Raw genomic sequence first — 20,754 nt, 5'->3', positions numbered from 1 at the left:
GGCCCTCCCCCCCCACAGCTATCCATTTATTCAACAAACATTTTTGAGTGCTAACCAGTGCCTGGCACTGGGCTGGGTTCCAATGGCACAGGAAAATGAAGACATGGACCCTGTGCTTAGTAAGTTCATGCGACAGTGTGTGTGTGCATGTGTGTGTGCACGTGTGTGCCCTCATGCATGTATATGCATGCATGTAAAGGAGTCTTACAGTTAAACATGGAATTATAACACAGGATGATGAATGTGCTAGAGGGAGAAGCACATGGCTCGCTTGGATCATGAAGAGTGGGACCTAATGTGGTCTTAGAGGGTTAGGACAGGCTTGCCAGTAGAAGTGGTATCAAAGTTGAGTGTGATTTGGCCAAGTTGAGGGTGGTGGGGCAGGTGTATTTTGTAACACATTAGCTGCACTGATAGCAGCCTGAAAGCAAGAAAATTGAGTGTGTCCGAATGGAAAGTCAAGCAGGGAGTGACCAGATCCCAGGCTGGCTGGGAGAAGGCCCCTACCCCCAGGTATTCTGTAGCCTTTCCTGCCACAGAAGGGGAAGGAAGTTTGGCTTTATCTTATCCTCGCTGGTGAAGCCCTGAGGATGGCTAAGCAGGCATAAAGTATTTAAATAGTATCTACTGTTTAAATTGGATCCTTTGGGCGGTTTTCCAATTCTCCACATGTAGAATTTTGCTGCTTCTGCCTCTGGGTTCCTCTGTTCCCCTGTGGACTCCTATCACAGCACTCCATCACGTTATGAAACCTAACCTGTGTCCCGTTCTGTTTCGGGAGACTGAGAGCTCCTCAAAGAGTGTTTCTTACTTATCTCTGGATCCCCAGAATCTACTTGCACTCTGTGGAAGCTTGATGAAAAACAACAAGTTTGCTTGTAGCATAAAGCATTTTTTCTTATATTTTTTGAACCAAGTATTATCAGAGAAAATCTGGGCAACCAAGTCAACAAAGTGAGTAGCTCTTCTTCTTGTTATGGCAGTGTGAGCCCTAAGAGCTTTGGCCCACCTGCATCAGAATCTGTCACTGAGCATTGCTGTGTGTCAGGCACGGTGCTAGGTGCTGAGGAAGACAGAAAAGACAGCATTAAGATAGTTATGGAAATAACACATGTCTACCCAAGACAACCCCCTAGGGCCCTTAAGGCCTACCACAGTGCCTGACAATGTTCAGTTTGTTCATATAAATAATAAACAAAGAAGATGTGAGGCATGTGTGCTAAATGTTCTGAGTTCAGATGAGGGAAAATCTGTGAGACAGTCTCTCTGACAGGGTTTCAGTGGGGAAGCTGCACCCTGGAAGAGAAGAACCACCTGGAAAGACAGAAGGAAGAGGCAGGGGATTCTATTTTTTTTTTTTTTAAGATTCTATTTATTTGACAGAGAGCGATCACAATTGGGCAGAGAGGCAAGCAGAGAGAGAGAGAGAGGAGGAAGCAGGCTCCCTGCAGAGCAGAGAGCCCGATGTGGGACTCGATCCCAGGACCCTGAGATCATGACCTGAGCTGAAGGCAGAGGCTTAACCCAGTGAGCCACCCAGGTGCCCTGAGGCAGGGGATTCTAAAGAGGAAGAGATACACGAACGTCACCTCATATGGACTCATAACTCCTTAATGGTATCTAAGCAGATGGAAATCCTCAAAGCTCTGAGCACACTTGGGGTATACTGACCCATACTGACATACAGAGAACCAGTTTTCCAGGCAAATTATAATTTGGGCAAAGGACGTGAAAGGGTTAGCCATTGCTTTAGCAGATAGTCTGACTGGACTCTCATGACCATGTCAATGAAAGCAAAGTTCATTAGTTAATTAAAACAAAAGCGGCAAATGATAGTTTCTAAAATTAAGGTGGAGGCAGTGCTGATGTTTCTGCCTCCTGAGGAGAATCTGCAGCGAGGCTTTTACCTTCTGAGAACATGTATGATCTAGAGCTACAGCCTCTGTCATTCATTTAGCCATGAAATGCCCATTGCATCTGAGAGCCTCATCCCCAAGACGCTGGAAATTCTGAATCTTGTAGAACCAGAACTTTAGACTCAACACGTTCAGTGCTTTATTTAGGTCAGAAGTGGTTTTGTGTTCATTTGTCAATTTGCAGCTGAAGTGAAGGCCTTACACGGAAGCATGGCATCATCTGCTTGACAATGATTTGATGCTGTGCCATGTCGTGCTGGAGAATTAGTGTCTAGAACCAAAATGTTAATCACAGGGACTGCTATACATTGATGGCATAAATAGTACGTTTCTATATAAAAAAAAATCTATAGTGACTCACTCCCGTTTAAATAAAAATCTCCCTTTGCAATTTCAGTGAATTGAATGACTGACTCTGAGCACTTTTCTTTCTGGGGCGCTAGGGTGAGCCTATTTCACTTTCCAGAAAGCTGCTAGATCTCTTGGTCTTGGCTCTATTTTTCCCTTAGGCGCTTAGAGGACACAAGTGATTCTCTCTCCATGACCAGAGGTGGAAATTGGCTCTTTCTGTCCCCCTTCTCACTGAAGAAAGGAACGACTCTTCAGTCTCCCAGAAACAGATCTTCTCTTTGGCTGTGATATTTTCCATCGTAAGTCCCCTTTGTAGTATCAATGCTCCAGAAAGTTAAGAGAGTTACCTGGAAGTAATAGTCCTATGTTCAACAAGCTTGGGGAACGATTGAAAAGAATGAATGAATGAATGATTGGTTTCTACATTGCAAAACTTCTCAGTGTTTATCCCTAAACACAGTCACACTATTCTAAAGGAATAGTCAGCATGCTTTCAAATTTGTTTGACCAAATACCTTTTCTTTTTTTTCCCCCATGGAACAATTTATGAGACTAGCTCTCCAAAGAATACATTCTGGGGAAGGCTCAGCTCTAAGGCCAATGAGCTAAGGTCTGAGTTGGTAGCTGAGTGTAATTGACTGGTCACAAGACTGTGGGCGAGGGTTCTAACCACGATAACCCAAGTTCCCTGTTTGAAAAATGGGAAAGATTATTGCTCCTTCTTTCAATATTTTCAATAATTACCACTAGGTGATTCTCCTACCATCTCCACTACCCCTGCCACTACGAGGTACTATCACTTTCCATGGTAAATGCTATTCATGGGCTTATCCAACAAGCACTTGACACCCCCATCTCCCCCTCAGTTTACATTATAGAAGATGTGAAAGGTAAATGCACGCTTTTTTTCCTACTCTCTTGCACCTAGGAGACAGCAGGAGACCATTTTGGCCAATGAGACAGAAAGGGGTCCTGAGAAACCATTGTTTTCCCTAGTGAAAGGATGCAACACATAGAGCCATTGTGCAACCATAAGTAAAAAGGCCTGGAGAGGATGCCTGGGTGGCTCAGTCGGTTAAGTGTCTGCCTTCCGCTCAGGTCATGATTCCAGGGTCCTGGGATTGAGCCCCACATCAGACTCCCTGCTCAGCTTCTCTCTCTCCCTCTGCCTTTCCCCCTGGCTTGTACACTCTCACTCTTTTCCTCATTCTCTCTCTCTCTGAAATAAATAAATAAAATCTTAAAAAAACAAAAGGTGCAGAGAAGAGCAGAGATGTTGACTCTGGCACCACTGAGAAGAGGAAGACCATGTCTGTCCACATGTTTCTTGTAACACGAGGGAAGTGAAACCCGTACAAATCATATAAGTCTCTGAAAATCAGGCTTTCTCTTACTTGCAGCTGAACACATTTCTAAACATTTATCTACCATTGACTGAGTGCTATCTATACACTAATACTAAGCATTTGACACACATCACTTCATCTACTCTCACAATAGGGATCATTGTCTACCATTTTACAGTTGAGGAAGCAGACTGGTGTACCTTATTCAAATTCACACAACTAGGTTTGAATCCAGGAGTGGCTCCAAAGCCAGAACTATACACTAGTTTGCTATATTTCCATCTACTCTCTCCACATCCGCTGCTCCAAGAATGCGTCCTAACTTTTGGAAACATAGTCACTATAACCTTGGGAGGTATTACTTTCATTCTAATGTGTGCAATTAGTGTCATCTTTAAAATGGAGCCCTAGCTGTCTGCCACGAGATGTATAGGACTTTTCAAAAATAGCCCAGACCCAGTCTGGGTTTATAGGAAAATAAAAAGATGGAAAAAAAACAGAACCAGGCTGGGAATAGCATAGTAGCTGCTTCTCTCCAAAGACCCAGAGTCAGATATTTAAGCTAACTATTTAAGGCCCCTGTAGATCCCAATAAATGGGCTCATTGGCATATTATAGAATTCAAGCCCGAGAAACCCAACTAATGAAGGTAATTCAGAATAAAACATGAAAATATTAGAAGCATCCAAGTTTACTTCTTGCCCACTAGTCCCATTAAGTCCTGGAGATAGATAATGTGATACACACTGGCCTTTATAAAGTAAAAAGATAAATCCATATGTAACCAGTTATATCTTACAATGTGATAAATACCACAGTAACATTCTGAATGTCTTGATGTTGGATCACAGAGAAGAAATACTCAGTGTGAGAGCTCATGGGAAACCTAGAGGAAAATAATTTTAGTTTGGATCTAAATTATTTCATAGAGTTATAGCTAGAAGAGGATGCTGGTAGGGGATGTGTGTGATGCAAGGGTATTAGAGCTTTTCTGGGCTTTCTTCTCCACATCAAAAGCAGGGTCCAGCCTGAATATGCCAGTTAATGACAAAAAATAAGTCACTCTCTCAGCCATAATCACTAGACCAGCATTTGCCACAACTACATGTAGGAAACTTAACAAATGCCAAAGGTCCCTCCTTACCATCTTCAATATTCTAATACCTAAACTGCAAAATCGAGGACTACATGGCCCTGTAGTGAAAAAGGTTAAAATATTGCCAAAAATCTCAAGAATTTCTATTTTCTATTGGCCCAATTAGTAAATTTTGTTATTTATGTTGCCCCTTATTTATTGAAGTAGAGATGAAATAGTTGAAAAGAGTAACCAAATGTTACTAGAGATAGGTTAGAATTAGAGCAAAAATATGAGGTCAATGGATGGGAATGATGACTTTATTCTTGAGCATAAACTGAGGGCCATGGGAGTGCAGGGGATATTTGTAATAGAGATCACAGTAGGCTTCATGTTATAAAAGGCAATAAAACCACTAGGGGATAGTAGTATGCATACCTAAACACAAGCAAGAAATACCCACCACATTCCTACCTTCCCAAATTTATTTGCTCAGTAAATATACCAAAGATTATTAAGTGTCTTCTATGCATCAAGAGCCCTTGTTGACACTTGCAGGCACTGGAGGCACAGTGATGACAAGGGAGACAAGGCTCCCACTCTGAAGGAGCTCACCTTGCTTAAATTAGGCCAAAGGGTGTGCTGTACAATCTGACAAGGAACCAGACCATGTCGAAATGGAGATGCTTTGGAAAGCTCAGTCTGTGTAATCAATGTGTCTATAGACCTCTCCTGCCTTTTATGGTGCTCTCTCTGTTATTAGGGTCATCCTGGTTGCATTCCTGATACAGAGACTTACAGGGGTGGAAGAAGATTGACAATTGTTAACACCGTTAGAAATAGCAAATATAGATTTAAAGTGCTTACTACATGGCATATACTTTACATGTATTTACTCATGTAGTCTCACAACCCTGTCTGAAGGCTGTGGTTCATTATCTCCTCCATTCATCGGAGGAGGAAACCAAGGCATAGGGAGGTTAAGTGATTTGCCTACAGTTCCACAGCTGGTAAGTGATGCTGCCAGTATTAAATCCCAGAGCCGCCTGGTGCTGTACTCTGACACCTTCTTCAGTAAAGCCGCTACTGTGTACCTGGCCTTTACACATAATTATTTCTTTCACTCTTTACAATCTTCTGAGGTAGGTGATCTGATCTAAATTTGGCAGATAAAGAAACTCAGGCTCAGAGAGAAGGAACGGCAGTGCCAGGGTTCAGACTCAGGAGAAGCTGGCCACAAAGCCAGTGTTCCTCCCCATTGCTTCACACTGTCTAAGGAGCCTGCCCAAAGCAAGTTTTCAGGGTGCTTAAGCTAGGCTCGCAAGTCTGTCTTTCTAGGAGCCTGTTTTACCTTTCAGGAAAGGTTTTATTGGGAGAGAGTTGGGTAAAAGAAAAGTCTGAAAAATAGATCTGCTTAGACAAAATAAAAGGCTGATCTTACAAAAGTTTTGGAAAAAGAATATTCTAGAGAGGTGTCAGGAAAGCAGATGGAAAATATTCTGGCAGTTTAGAGAGATGAAAGGCCTTCTGTGGCCAGACCATGACATTGCCACGATTTACTGAAGAAACTGAAGACATAGTTGTTTGCCCCAAGATTTATAATTTAGTTAAATACCTTGCTTGGTGTACATGGAAAGAGATGAGAGGCATACAGGGATTAGAAAAAAATTAAAAGAGGCAAGGATACAAGTTAATAATGCAAATGAATTAAGCTATGTGATTAATTAAGTATCTTGTGTTTCTCAATCCTTAGAAGCACAGTACCTTTACCATCACCGTTACTCAGGCTTTGAAGAATAAGGGCTGATAGAAATGTGGGACTTTCCATGCAGGCTAAATTATGGTATAAGAGAATTGTTCAAGCAATAATATTTAGCTATTTATCTTCAATTCAAAAGATGTTTATCTTCCATTTATGTATCTAGACTTCAGGAAAATTGTAAAATCTCTGTAGAGTAAGCAGATGATATCTTCACTAGCTCTTTCGGTATGTACTTCTTAAAAGGAAGGAGTCCTTATTCCCAGTAATAACCCATGTAGCCTTTTTAGTACCTCTAAATTTGTTCCCAAGCCACTGATAAGATGATCTCATTTCCCCCATGTTGGGAAGTTATTAGTTGCACTAATTTCACATTGGCCCCTCACAGAGGCCACAGTCTTCTCTTCCCCAGAGAAGCAGGGAAGGAGAAAGTGGTTAATAGCCAGGCTTACCACTGGCATAAGTCTGAGCAGCTCTATGGGGTGATCGGTTACACTTTAAGTTCTTAGAATTTATCATATTCAAACAGATTTTAAGGAACCATAGGTCTCTGAGATAGCATGCAATATAGCAATCTATACTACCAGTATTCTCTAGATGTTTATTGAAGATACAGCTCTCAATTGGCTAAAAGAGAGAGAGAGAGAGAGAGAGAGCAGCGCTCCTTGCCTTCCGAAGTGCCTTGGAGGTATTTATCACAGAAGGAGGTCCCTCATGGTGGGGGAATCACTGGCTGTTGGCTCCAGATTCTTTTCAGATGGAAATTACCCACAAGTACTACCTGGGATACTGAACTTGAAGGGTGGGAAGGGACGCTGGGCAACAGAGAAGATGGGAAACTGGCTGGTTGTTGTGGAAGATTATATGCAAGGTCACTTTTGGAAACTTAGACATTTCCCAAAGAGTTCAAGTTGCCCATTAAGAACTAAAACACAGAGTCTATATTCACATGTCTCTATGGGATGGGCAGTCGAGGGCTCTTCTGGGCTTGGAAAAGTTCAGGCACACAGCGCAGCCAGATATATAAGGCTCGTGGTACTCTGCTCAGCATAATCTTCTGTGTTAACAGTAACCTCTACTCTGTTCTGGTGAATTAGAATTTGGTCCACGATGTATTTCTGTCCCCTCAGGACTTGGCTTAATCACTTGCCTTGCCTTAGCTTAATGACTTAGCTGTGCTCTCCCTGCCCTTTTGGACCTCATCTCCTTTCTGCTGAAACTCTGCTTTTTCTCTCAATCCCAACTTCTCTGTTTCTGGCTTTGGCTTAAGTAACTGGGGCCACACCCAATTAATCCCATAAAAACCATTCAATGAGAATGCCCAAGGCCCCTTTCCCCACCCCCACCCCTCCTCCCAGAGTTTGATTCATTCAGATATTTCCCACTTAAAAGACCAGGAAGCAAATACCATTGCTTCAACTATAGAGGCCAGTGCCCCACAACTCCCCATTACCCCATTTTACCTTAGGGTTTCCCCAGAGGAGCCCCTCCTCTTCCACAGGTTGACCAGGCTGCTGGATCTGCTGGCTGCCGAGGATGACTTGCCGTCCCCCACATGCATGCGCACTACGGTAGACGTGGTGAAGGCGCTGCGCACATTCCTCTCTGGTTTGGCCAGGATGATGTACACCTTCGGCACAAACATGCAGCCCAGCGCCACTGTGGCACTGAGACTGACGGAGAAACACATGGTGATGATTTTGTAGTTGCTACCAAAGTAGATTGGCACAAAGGCCAGCCATATAATGCAGGTGGTGTACATAGTGAAGGCAATATACTTGGCCTCGTTGAAGTTAGCTGGAACGTTTCTCGTCTTGAAAGCATAGAAGGTACAGCTCAAAATCAGCAAGCCGTTGTATCCAAGAGGCGTGACAACCCCCAGGTTGGTGGTATTACAGATCAGGTACACTTCTCGAATGCTTGGGTAGTCGTGCATTATATCAGGAGGCTCCATTATAAAGAGGGCAACAATGATGCCCAACTGAATGCATATGAGAATGAAAGCAATCACCAGCTGGGCGCAGGCACTCATGAATCTGGGCTTTTTGGTACAGATCTTCTTCTTGCTGCCGGCCAGGATCCTTGCAATACGATTGGTCTTGGTTACAAGGGCTGAGTAGCTCATGGCTGGGGAAAGACCGATACCAATTCTCTGAAGGTAGCAATAAATCTGTTTGGGCTTTGCAATGAGGCAGAAGGTACATAAGTAACCCAGGCAGATGCCAGCAAGGATGATATAGCAGAGTTCCCTGCTGGAGGACTTGACTACTGGCGTATCACGGTAAATGATGAAGACTGCAGTGACAAATAGGGTGGCCAGTAGGCCAAGGCAGGCAAACACCACAGCTGCAATGGGCTCAGGATCACCCCAGCGGAGATACTGTACTGGGATCAAGTCACAGCCTGCAGAGACACAGACACATTGGAAAAAAAAAAAAAAAAGGAAACATTTACTTGGGTCACCTAAGTGAACTGCCTAAGTTACAGCAGCTGCTAATGACCCTTTTCAGGACACTTTTACTCCAATCTACCTTTCCAATCTCAATATCCCATGTTACTCAGTTCTTCATATATTCATTCATAAAATATGTATCTTTATAGTATCACACATCCTGTGAGAGGAGCTGTTCTAGGTTCTGAAAACAAAATGGTGAAGAACATGCGCCCTGCTCTCCTAAGAAATAATTGGGGAGGGAGTGCTTCTAAATAATTACTTACAACTGTGATAAGGGCCATTAAGAAGGACAGCATGGTTCCTAATGCAGTCTGTGGGAGCAATCAAAGCCTCCTTCAACAGGATTGAGCAAATGGAAGTGTTGGTTCGATGACTGGGCATTCAGTAGGTACAGCATATGGGGATTAATTATAAGGAAAGCTAGGGGGCACTGGAGCCATGAAAGGAGGCCACCGTACAGGTGCAGTGAGTGGCCTAGATAAGGCTGGGAGGTAGGAAGGAAGGGCTCTTGCAAAGCAGAGAGGCCTAGACCAATAGGAAATCATTGGAGGGATCTATATATACAGGAAAGGAAGGACATGGTCACACCAGTGTTAAACATTCCTTTGGATGCTGTGTTGATCTAGGATGAGATAAAAGTGTGGAAAGATTTGAAAATTATTTGAAGCAATAGAGAGAGTTTAAATGGATGTGGGCTCCTTGAGAGTTCAAGACATCAAGGATGACCAACAGTGGATCCATCTATGCTGTCCTTGAATCCACTGTATAGAAAGGTTAGGATTTTCAGAGAACCACATGGTTCCATTGTTATAAAAGAGAAGATTCTTAATAAAAAAGGGGGGGGGGCAGCAGAGGCAAAATGACCCCAAAGGCAAACAACTGGTCTGTGTGGGAAGTACCCACACTCCACACTCCAAAAACTATTCTTAACTCATGGCTTGCATGTTTTTATATCACTTCATTACACATCAGGGAAAAAAAAATGACAGAACTTGGCATCATTTGGGGTATGCACCTTGTTTTCACATTTCTTTATGATCGTGATTCTCAAACTTGGCTGCACACTGGAATCACCCAGAGGCATTTTTAAAAAATACTGTGGCCTGGGTCTCGCTCTCGGAGTTTCTGATTTAACTGGTTTGGACATCAGGATTTTTAACAGACACTCCAAGTGATTCTAAAGGTACAGCTAAAGTTAAGAACCACTGCTCTTAGAAGGGTCATTTCTCTCTCTCTCTCTCTTTCTCTCTCTGTGTGTGTATAAAGTAACATTTGTTACATTTAACAGTAATAAAGAAATAAAGAAACTGTATTGAGTGAGCAGGAAAGGAGTTAAACAATCTGGAGCACTGGACATTTGAGGAACATGGCAGAGATAACTAATTGCCTGCAAATATCCATTCTCCCTTTTATTCTCAGCAGCAGATCGCTAATTTCATTTGGGGCTGGTAAAGACTGCAGCCACACTACATTTTCCAGCAACCTTTTCAGTCAGATTGCTATGTGACTAGGTTTTAGCCAGAAAGATATAAACAGGGAACTCCTTATAGAAAAATGACTAATCTTGGAGAATACCCTTTTTGTCCTTCTCGGCTTTCTCCTTCCCCTTCCTGGAATATAAAGATGGTGGTTAGAGCTCCATCAGTTATCTCGGAATATAAAGTAACTTTAAGAACAGAAAACGTGTCCTAAGTTTTGGAAGAGAATCCCCATTAACCATGGAATCACTCACTAGCTCTAGACTACAGACATCACATTTATCTTGTTTAAGCTACTTCTTCCCCCCTCCCGCCCCCGCCATATATGCTTCCAACCCTAATCCTAATTGTTACAGGTGTAAGATTTTCCAATTAAATTCCCATATCTCACAGTCAAGGGTGTTGCAGTAAGAGGCTTTGAGTATCAAAGGTTACTTGGAGGTAAGGGAGACAACAATAAGTAATAATAGCAAAGAAACATGTGGTTCTTTCAAAATATGTCTAAGGGCAGCTCTTGTAAAAAGGCAAAGAAATATTTTTATTTCTGCCTTGTCAGTCTCTTCCTTCAAGATCTCAGGCTTGAAATAGTACCATTAGTATTACTGTTAAATTCATTATGGGTTTAATGGGACTTGTGAGTTAGCCTTGGATCTTTGGTACATTTTACAGAATTGTTTCTATGGGAAAAGCAGTCTTATTTTAAAAACCTGTGTATTTAGAGACACCCGGGTGGCCCAGTCAGTTACGAGTCTGATTCTTGATTTTGGGTCAGGTTATGACCTCAGTGTCATGAGAACAAACCCAGCTTAGGGCTCCAAGCTAGGCATGGAGACTGCTTAAGATTTTCTCTCTTCCTCTCTCTCTGTCTCTTTCCCCTGCTTGCTCTCTCTCTCTAAAACAAAACAAAGCAAAACAAATAAGAAACTCCCGTGTATTTAATATTGAAACAAGGTGTTTTTAACTTAAAAAAATGTGGATGGCCCAGACTAAATATGAGACCGTTATTTTACATAATGTTATTAATTATAAATAAACACATATCTCATTGCTAATGAAGATATTGTATCCTTATTTTTAGGCATCTGTGTTCACATATGCGGCTTATATGTGGGAATTCCATCTCTGAAATTTTAGTATACCACGGGGTTTTGCTTCATATTTATAGATTTGTTCCTGGTAGAGACTATTTTATATTAGGAAAATAGGGATTAGTCAATTATTCCTATCTTTATTCTTCCATAACTGTTTATTTAGAACAGTGATGTGACAATGAAATCTATTATCTATTGCAGTTAATTCTAACGGGGCCTGTTTCCCCTCATAGGTCATGAGTTGTGAATACCCACAGTAACTTACTGGCATAGGAAACAGCTTATGTGGTGCATGAAGTGGGAATTCTTTCATTAGCTAAAAAGAATCAACTGAATAAAATGTATAAATGTTTACTTTAAAGGCTCTCATTTTACTCCTTTTTCTCTGCTGTTCTGCTAAATCTTAATTGTTTCTATTTAGATGTAATTAGCACCCTAATCCTAAATGTTTTGCATATGATAGCACTCACCACTATTTTTACATCAAATTCTTGAACTCTTCCCATGTAACCCATTAACATCATGTGTGAAACTAAAGAAAATGCCATTAGATATATTTGTTGGAAGAAATGTGCATGAGGCATGCCTCTAATGTGATGTGATTATTGTCACAAATTTGCCAGATTTTATACATTCAAATGTGTGTTTTTTCTTTAATGTGAACCACTCAGAAGGCTTTATGTTTAGTTTAATGATGCTGCCATTGCACAAAATACTTTTGTAACTATTCTCTTGGAATAGCAAATTGGATTCTGATTAGAGTGTTATAATCACTGAATCTTATAATTGGATAAGTTCTTAGAGTTTCCAAAAACGGATGTGCTTCACAATCACTTGCAGCGTCTACAAAAATTCAATCCAAGGGTCTAACTCAGATTTTGAATCAGTGCATTTTGAATCAGGACAAAGGAATCTTATTTTGAATAAGTAAGCTTAATGACTATACAACTGATCCTTGGTCCTTGGTTGGCAGCCCAATCTTACAGTATCAGACTGACTTCTTATCCAGTCTGTGAATGCCTTCTTTGATAATTCCAAGGTGTGATCATCCACACTGTACCTAAGACTTTGTTTCAAAGATTTTATTTATTTATTTGGCAGACAGAGATCACAAGTAGGCAGAGAGGCAGGCAGAGAGGAGAGAGGAGGAAGCAGGCTTCCTGCTGAGCAGAGAGCCCGATGCGGGGCTCCATCCCAGGACCCTGAGGTCATGACCTGAGCCGAAGGCGGAAGCTTTAACCCACTGAGCCACCCAGGCACCCCTGTACCTAAGACTTTGAACTATATCTCAAGGCCAAGATTAGTGGTGGGGGAAGATAGATCAGAAAGTCAGGAGGTGAGGATGGCAAGTGGAGACTGGAGGTGAATAAACTGATCAGAAGGCTATCACAAGAGGATGATGGGAAAAAACTAAGTCATTGTACTGAAGAAGACATTGAGCTGGGAAAGACATTTTAGAACTGGAATTGAAAGAAATTATGAGGTAGACAGAAGTTTCAGGAAAGGGGCTTCTAACCAAGTTGATAGCAATGCTAATAAAATAACTAAGACGAGTTATTATAATAACTAAGACGAGGAAGAGTATATGTCAGGAAGGAAGATATAAGGTAGAACAGATAGAAGGAAAGAAGAGTATCAGAAGCCAAAGGGAAGTCGTCAGCTGGATGGCCCTCCAACAATATCACTGGAGATTTTCTTTAAAAAAAAAAAATCCTTACCCAGAGGGCTGGCACAAAGTTGTGAGCTTCAGGTTTGCAGATATCTCTTCTGGTGGTTTATCTTTCTCTTATTTCTTCCCCCACTTAGTACTATTAGATCTATTTCTTTTGAACAAGATGGTTTCCTTCTATTGTTATATTCTTATCATGGAACATATTCTTCCAAATCTCAGAATAATGCTAATCTTATTATGATATAAATTTAAATTCCCATTAACTACCACCTCTGCTGTGTGACTTGGTTTACAAACATCTGAATGCCCTGTTACTCTTCCTAAAGCCTTCTTTATTTCCTTCTGTGAATTACTGTGCATTTTCTCCCTTACTATTTGTTTGTTTTTTAATCCCTGTTTCCTTCTTAGTGTAATGGTAAGTTATTGGAAGTACTCTTAGTGTACTGGTCAATTACTGCATACTGAAAGGGTATATGGAGGTTAACTAAGAGTACAGTATATATATTTTATCATTTTAGTATAAATTTAATCAATTTAACATATATCTTGATTAAGGAATCTTGATCACGAGAATGAAGTTACTTCCTAGCAAGCATATTAGAGCTTCACAGATGACACACAACAACACAGTTCTTTCTAGAAATGCAGATGATTGACAGAGTAGAAAAAAAAGACCTATTTTCTGATAAAATCTATTTAAGTAGCTACCCATTTCTCATTTTTCTCCTCTTTCATGCTTGATCCTTTTTCTATTGTTCTCTAGTATAGTTCTCTAGTTCTCTCTCTCTATATATATCTATATATAGATATAGATATATTAGTTCTCTAGTATCTATGCTTTCATAGTTTGGAGTGATAAATACTGAAAATACAAGATTTTTTTTTAAGGGAAAGTGAACTGCCAAAAAACTGTATTATCCACATTCATCCTGTGATTCCACCAATATGCTTTCCATAACTCTAACGGGAGAATGGATGGTCCACTGATTTCCTGGACACCTAAAAATGATATCATTGCTCAGTAATAACTGGTACTCATGTTTATTTTTCAGGTATTAGTCTTAAAGGATTAATATTCCTGTAGTTAATAGTTCCTAGACTATTACATTTCCACATCCTTTTCCAGGTGTCTGTTTAGGTAGAAGGAATTGAAGAGTCAAAGATCCTGGATGGATGTCTGATATTCTATAAGTCAGCGAGGCAGGAGCTCCCTAACAAGTTCCATATGTACGTGTCCTCGGCCATTTCAGGTGTACAACACTGATGTGGGGCTATTGTGGGACTATCCTTTGATACCTGAGCAATAGATCTGCCCAGAGTACAAGGTGTTGACTGGTGACTAACATCATGCTTCCTTTCAGTCTGTTCCATGCATAGACCATTTTTCTGTCTTTAGTCTAGATTTTGGTTTCTAGGATGTTGAGCCCAGATAGCAGAAGAACGCAGACTCAGAATTCTTCCTGCATTGTTCATACCCCTGAAAAGAATCTCTTCACATAGCCTGAGCTAAAGGTGTTTTCTTTATCACTTCCATTGTTCAGAAGAATTGGAAGTGGTGAGTGCATGTGTGTGTGTGTGTGTGTGTGTGTGTGGTATTTAGGTACCTTATTTTTCTTTGTAGCATTTACTATAACATCACCTATTTTGTGTGTATGAGAGAGGGAGTGAGAGAGAAAGATTATATTGTTAAGGTCTATCCTCTTTCCTTGACTATAACACTCTAATGTTAGGGAATTTGTCTCTTTTGCTCACAAATGGATCCCTGGTACTGAGCATGTTGCCTCACTCATATTAACATAGCAATTCACAAATTAATATATACACCATACAATCAAAACTTATAATTTTCTTCCTGGTGTATGGATCAAGTTATTCACAGCAAACATTTTTTGTTGGCTTTAGGAAGTTCCAAGTTACAGAATTCCTAGTTACCATTATAGATAGAAGTCTAAATTCAGTAATGATTCAGTAAATAAATTCAGTAAATGGAATAAAGATTCTGGTAACCAGAGAGAGCAAAACTAAATAAATACCTCAAAAGCTTACTTCTGCATAGAGGTAACCTGTTTCACATTAGAAATATTCCTGGTACTAACTTGGCAATGATAAATGTTTTATATTGACAGACTAATGTAGCTCTGAGTAGTTCATTGGATCTGGGAAGCATGGGTAGAAGAAAGAGAAAGGCAGGAGACAGAAGTCATTCTTTAAGAAGTGCCATCTAACTATAAAGTTCAGGGCACTCTTCTCAAGAAGGCTATTAATTGCAACATGTTTTACTTTAGGCCAGGAAAAAAAAAAAGTCCTCAGTGGGGAAGGCTTGTCTAGAGTTGATTGATTTTTACCACTATGTCATCATAAAACAAAACATACCATGATTACTCCCTGATTTAGTTGGTATCCAAAATGTTGGGTAAGTTTTAACTGAAGCTGCCTCCATAGGAAGTTACCTCATTCCTACTTATGCGAGCATTACAAAAAGGTCCAGGAAACTAACATTTATTGAGTGCCTACTATATGTCAGATGTTATCCTAGATATTTTATTAAACAAGTCAGGTAAGTATCATTAACTCTGTTTTATAGAGGAATAGTATAAGGTTTGATATGCTAACTTATTGGGGCTGAGATTAAAATCCTGTGGGATTTTTGACTGCTTGATTGATTGATTGATGGTGTATCAGGAGAGGGAAATGGATCAAGTACCCCTTTGAAAGGGGTCTTGAGTCTTCTTAGTAGGAAAGAGAATCATGAATGATTAACAGTGTCTGCTCATGGGTGAGGAGGGGCTAGTGGTAGCATACATATTTGATATTAGTTATCCTAACAGAAGGTCATGCCTCCTTCTGAGAAAATCTCATTGGTTCAGAATCATCAACAATGTCCTCATCCTGGCACGTATGTCCTGAGTTGCTGGGCAGAGACACCAATTGTTGCCTTTGTGTCTCTAAAGTTTTCTAGTGTAGACATTTTCCTGAATGGGCACCGGATCCCCACAGGTGACAAGAACAAGGATTGACTGTGGGACATTTCTAACATTGCCACACAGGAGACTCACAGCCATTCATTTTTCACTGGACCCAGCCTATATCATGCCCTTCATAGTTTATTAAATATTTGTGTTTTAGATTCCCTTAATCAAATCCCCTCAGAGAGCCGACAACACAGGGCTGTAGCTTTCATTCAAAATTTTCATTTTTTGTTCTTTTTTATTGGTTACATTTTACAGGGGAGTTTGAAAATGTATGCAAAGATTTATTTCATAATTAAAGCTTAAAGGATGGTTTAATGGGACTGCAGGGTGCTAAGGGGAAGGATTATCACAGATGTACATTTGTAGGGAACAGCTTTGAAAAATATGACTTCTGGTCATACTGCAGATGAAGAAGAGAGGAAAAACACAGCATAGGGATTTCAGTAGTAAAACATTCTGACTAAAACATTTTGGTCCATTTTTATCTTTCCCTTTCCCTTTTCCCTAGCTGACTCCTCCTTCCTCTTTCATATGCCAGGTTTTTCTGATCTCCTGAGCCAGAAGAACAGGTCCCTCCCAGGTGGTCAGCCTCTGGGCCTGGGTCTATCACCACAGCTGCACACCAGTGTTTTTTTTTGCACATAATAGCACAACCGTCATGCTCACAGTGAGTTTGCAGCATCTGTCTTACCCGGTGGACTGTGAGCAAATTTGAAAGCAAGAGGCCATGGCTTTGCTTTTGTACTGTGCTTGACATGTAACAGGGAGGGAAACAGGTGAATGAATGCATGATTACATTAAAGAAGAGGAGGGACAATTGAAGAATCAGGAGAAGGCACTTCATTTTCAGCTTGCACACATCTTTTTCCTGTTACTGTGAAGCTTTTACTCTATTTCTGTCTCAATTTTCCTGCATGTGAAACAGAAATAATGCAGAAATCCATTCCTTTCTCGTCCCTATAATGAGAGCTTTGATCTCGAGAAACCCTTGGAAAAGAATTCACATGTGAAAAATTAGACTGATTACCTGAAAAGCATGAGTGAAGCAATTTCTCAGGACTTGGTCTATAAAAAGCTTAAGACTATTTTTGTGTTTCACTAGAATAAAACACTACAGTCATCACTTTATTCTTTTCTTTTTTTTTTAAAATTTTTTTATTTTTTTTTTTAAAGATTTTATTTATTTATTTATTTGTTAGAGAGAGAGAGGGAGCAAGCATGAGCACAGGCAGACAGAGTGGTAGGCAGAGGCAGAGGGAGAAGCAGGCTCCCCGCTGAGCAAGGAGCCTGATGCGGGACTCGATCCCAGGACGCCGGGATCATGACCTGAGCCGAAGGCAGCTACCTAACCAACTGAGCCACCCAGGCGTCCCTACAGTCATCACTTTAAAACCAACAGACTCTCAATAAAGTTTTACACAGATATTTTCACTTCTAATGAGTGTTTTTACAATTAATTTATATTTCTTTCTATTAAAATTATGGCTAGCCAGGTCCTTTGGCTTTAGTCAGACTCTTATAATTTTTTTCAAATACTCTGCGTACTAAAAGGCATTTTCTTCCTGTCTTCCATCAAAACATTCAGAGGCTTTTTGATTTTATGACTTGGGAGTTTTTGCAGACCCCACAGTATTCCTTCTGTGTTCCCACAGTCCCTGTTACATGATCGTGATTTTTGGGGGCGGGGGAGTGGCTCAGAGACATAAGAAGAGTATTCTAAGGCCTGGGTTTACATTACCTTGCCTAAGGCTGATTGCAGAATTGTATGTATATTCTGCCATAGATTTTACCTCTCCTTTCTCTTCCCAAGACTACTAATTCCTGAATTTTACGTGTCATAATATTTAAGTATTTCTTAATTGAGCCGCTGTTATATATGTTATTAACAAAATGCTCTTATTTACTATAAGAAGAAAATATAGGAACACCCCCCCCCCCACATATAAATGTGTAAGGGCCAAGATTAATACCTCATTTTACCATTAAAGAGATTAAAAATTTGTTCATTTAGCCCAACTAGAGCACGTCACTCACTTCTTAGTTGAGCGCACATTAGGAAGCACCCACTCCATTCAAGATACGTGGCCCACACCACGATGACACACAGACAATCATTCATTCCTCTAAAATGGTGGCTTGGGCTCAGTTTGTTAAACGAGCCTTCAGCTCAGGTCATGATCCTGGAGTCCAGAGATGGAGTCCCACATCAGGCTCCCTGCTCAGTGGGAAGTCTGCCTCTGACCCTCCCCCTTCTCATCCTCTCTCTCTCTCATTCTCTAAAAAAATAAATAAAAAAAAAAATAAAATGGTGGCTTGGTCAAAAACACTCAGGCTCTGTGACTCTATTCTTCTAGGCACTTACATCTTCTGCAGGTCCCCACATTCTAGTAGGTGGGCACCATTACTTCATGGATTTTTAATAAAGAGAACTGAGGTCAGATTGGATGTGGAAAGCATCTGAAGGAACCACAGGAGGAGAAGAACAGATGTGGAAAACAGAAGAAATGTAAAGAAAAGTGTGAAAAGCAGAAGTCAGATGTGCAGAGGCCTATCTCTATAGCCTCATGACAGAATGTCGTAAGAGAATTCTAATATTTCTGGCAATTATTGCTGAGAGTTCCAATGGGAAGTTGATAACAGCTTTAGGAAGGAAGATAATAGTGCCTTCCTGCCTACATCTCAAGGATTCGACCAAGGGCCATATAAAAAAAACATGTAACTTGAAGAGTGGCATGATAATTATGAAGTGAGAAAAGGAGGAAAAAGAAAATCTGTGTATAAAAAGGCAGTGACTCAACATCTGTTAAATTGTCTTTGTGTTTTATTAGATTGTTCTATGTTCTTCTAGGGAAAAGCCAGGCCTATTTCATCTTTCTTGCCTGTTTATATATACACAGCCCCAAGTAAATGGTATTATGTTGTCTTAAATTGTTTGTAAGTACAAGGCAGCACATATGCTCTCAGAATTTTTCACTTGACTTAATGTGATTTTTAAGAGGTGGCAAGTAGGAGACATTTATCTATTTCATATTACTCATATACTATACCACTGCCTTATGAAGTATTTTCCAAGTGGGTTAGATAGTGTAGTGGTAGGCATTGTATTCTAATGTTTTATGTTATTGGGGGGAAATGCGATAATTTATTTTGGGTAAGCTCTATTTATCAAGAACTGAAATCAATGAAACCACATTATTTTCTTCAGTCTGGTTATATCAGAGTGGTTTCTGACCACGAGGACATTGTTTTTAGCCAGACCACAAATTTATCACTGCGAAGAATACAGGACACATTTTTCATTGCATGGTTTCTGGCAAGATGAAAACTGGCTTATGTTCTCTTTGAGACTTGTTTTGAGAAGGTCCATTGAGAGAGGGCCTTTTAGCAATTTTATTTTTTCCTGGGCACAAATGGTATTGTGCTTATAGATATATCATCTTTTTGACTTCTCTGGTGGGATAAACAAATTTATCAGTTAATGAAAATTGAGAAATTGGAAGAGTAAGAAGGCATTTTACAATTTTTTGATGCATGAGCCCTGGAATTTCACTTAAAAAAAACAAACAAACAACACAACGCATTGTTCTTTCCAGCATTAACTAAAACAGCTTTATCAAACTTGCTATTTGAAAAAGACCACTGTACACAATTTTTCTTTGCATTTTAGAGATCCTTTCAGAAGGAATCCAGTGATTCATGTTCATTTCCATATTGCCTATGGCATCGTATCAAGGAAAAAGTACAGAGTTTTACATCAGGGCTTTTACAGTAAGGCTTAAGCCTTTTTTCTTTTACTTACTTTGTGACCACAAACACTAATATTTTACATTTTCAACCTCAGTTTTCTGTAAGATGGAGATAATGATTCCAATCTTTGGATTAGTTAGCAGAATAAGAAGTTCATATTGCAGTGGGTGACAGACACTCTCTACATAGGGATTTGTTTTCTTCTATTCTGTAATTTATTTCTTCAGTAAATATTTATTATCTATTATGTTCTAGGAACTTGATATTCCAAAGTGAACAAAACAGACAAGGAAAAAAAAACCTAATTTAGCTTTTATTCCAAGTAGAGATATTGACAATATGCAAATAATGAGTAAAAATAAATTAATACATAAATAACATAATAGAATAAAAGTTAAATATGAAATGGAGAAAATAAGAGGTAGAAGAGGGTAAGGAGGGACAACTGGTAATATTAAACAAGTTGCCCAGGCTAGACCTTTGAGCAAGGACTTGGAGGAAGGAAGATTAATAGTATGTGTGTCTGGGCTAGAGCAATCCAGTATAGAACAGCTAGGGCAATGACCCTAGGATAAGAACCTTCTAAATGTTTTATCAGAAATAAATAAGGACAAACGTGTTAGAGGGAAGGGAAGGTGAAGTGAAGGGAAGGTACTTCAGAGACATAACAAAGGACCAGATTATACGGAACATGAATTTGCAAGGACTTTGACTTTGTTTTTTGTTCCTTTGTTTGTTTTTATTTTTGTATTTTTTTATTATGTTAAGTTAGCCACCATATAGGACATCATTAGTTTTTGATGAAGTGTTTAATGATTCATTAGTTGACTTTGAATGAGATAGGATTAAAAGGATTATCTACAATGACCAGGTGGGATTTATCCCTAGGATG

General features: G+C 40.0%; 1 protein-coding gene across 3 annotated transcripts in view; it reads right to left on the bottom strand.

The window, feature by feature from the left end:
* GRM5 (glutamate metabotropic receptor 5) overlaps nucleotides 1-20,754 on the bottom strand; it is a 704,461-nt gene that overhangs the window by 49,031 nt on the left and 634,676 nt on the right. For all 3 annotated transcript variants that reach the window (XM_047692184.1, XM_047692186.1, XM_047692185.1), the window contains one exon: nucleotides 7,911-8,850. In XM_047692184.1, coding sequence (XP_047548140.1) covers nucleotides 7,911-8,850 — 940 coding nt within the window. The remainder of the gene's footprint in view (nucleotides 1-7,910; nucleotides 8,851-20,754) is intronic.

This window comes from Lutra lutra, chromosome 10, assembly GCF_902655055.1.
Source record: "Lutra lutra chromosome 10, mLutLut1.2, whole genome shotgun sequence".
Classification (NCBI taxonomy): Eukaryota; Metazoa; Chordata; class Mammalia; order Carnivora; family Mustelidae; genus Lutra; species Lutra lutra.
The sequence above is the reverse complement of the archived record's forward strand: the minus strand, read 5'-3'. Positions and strand labels throughout refer to the sequence as shown.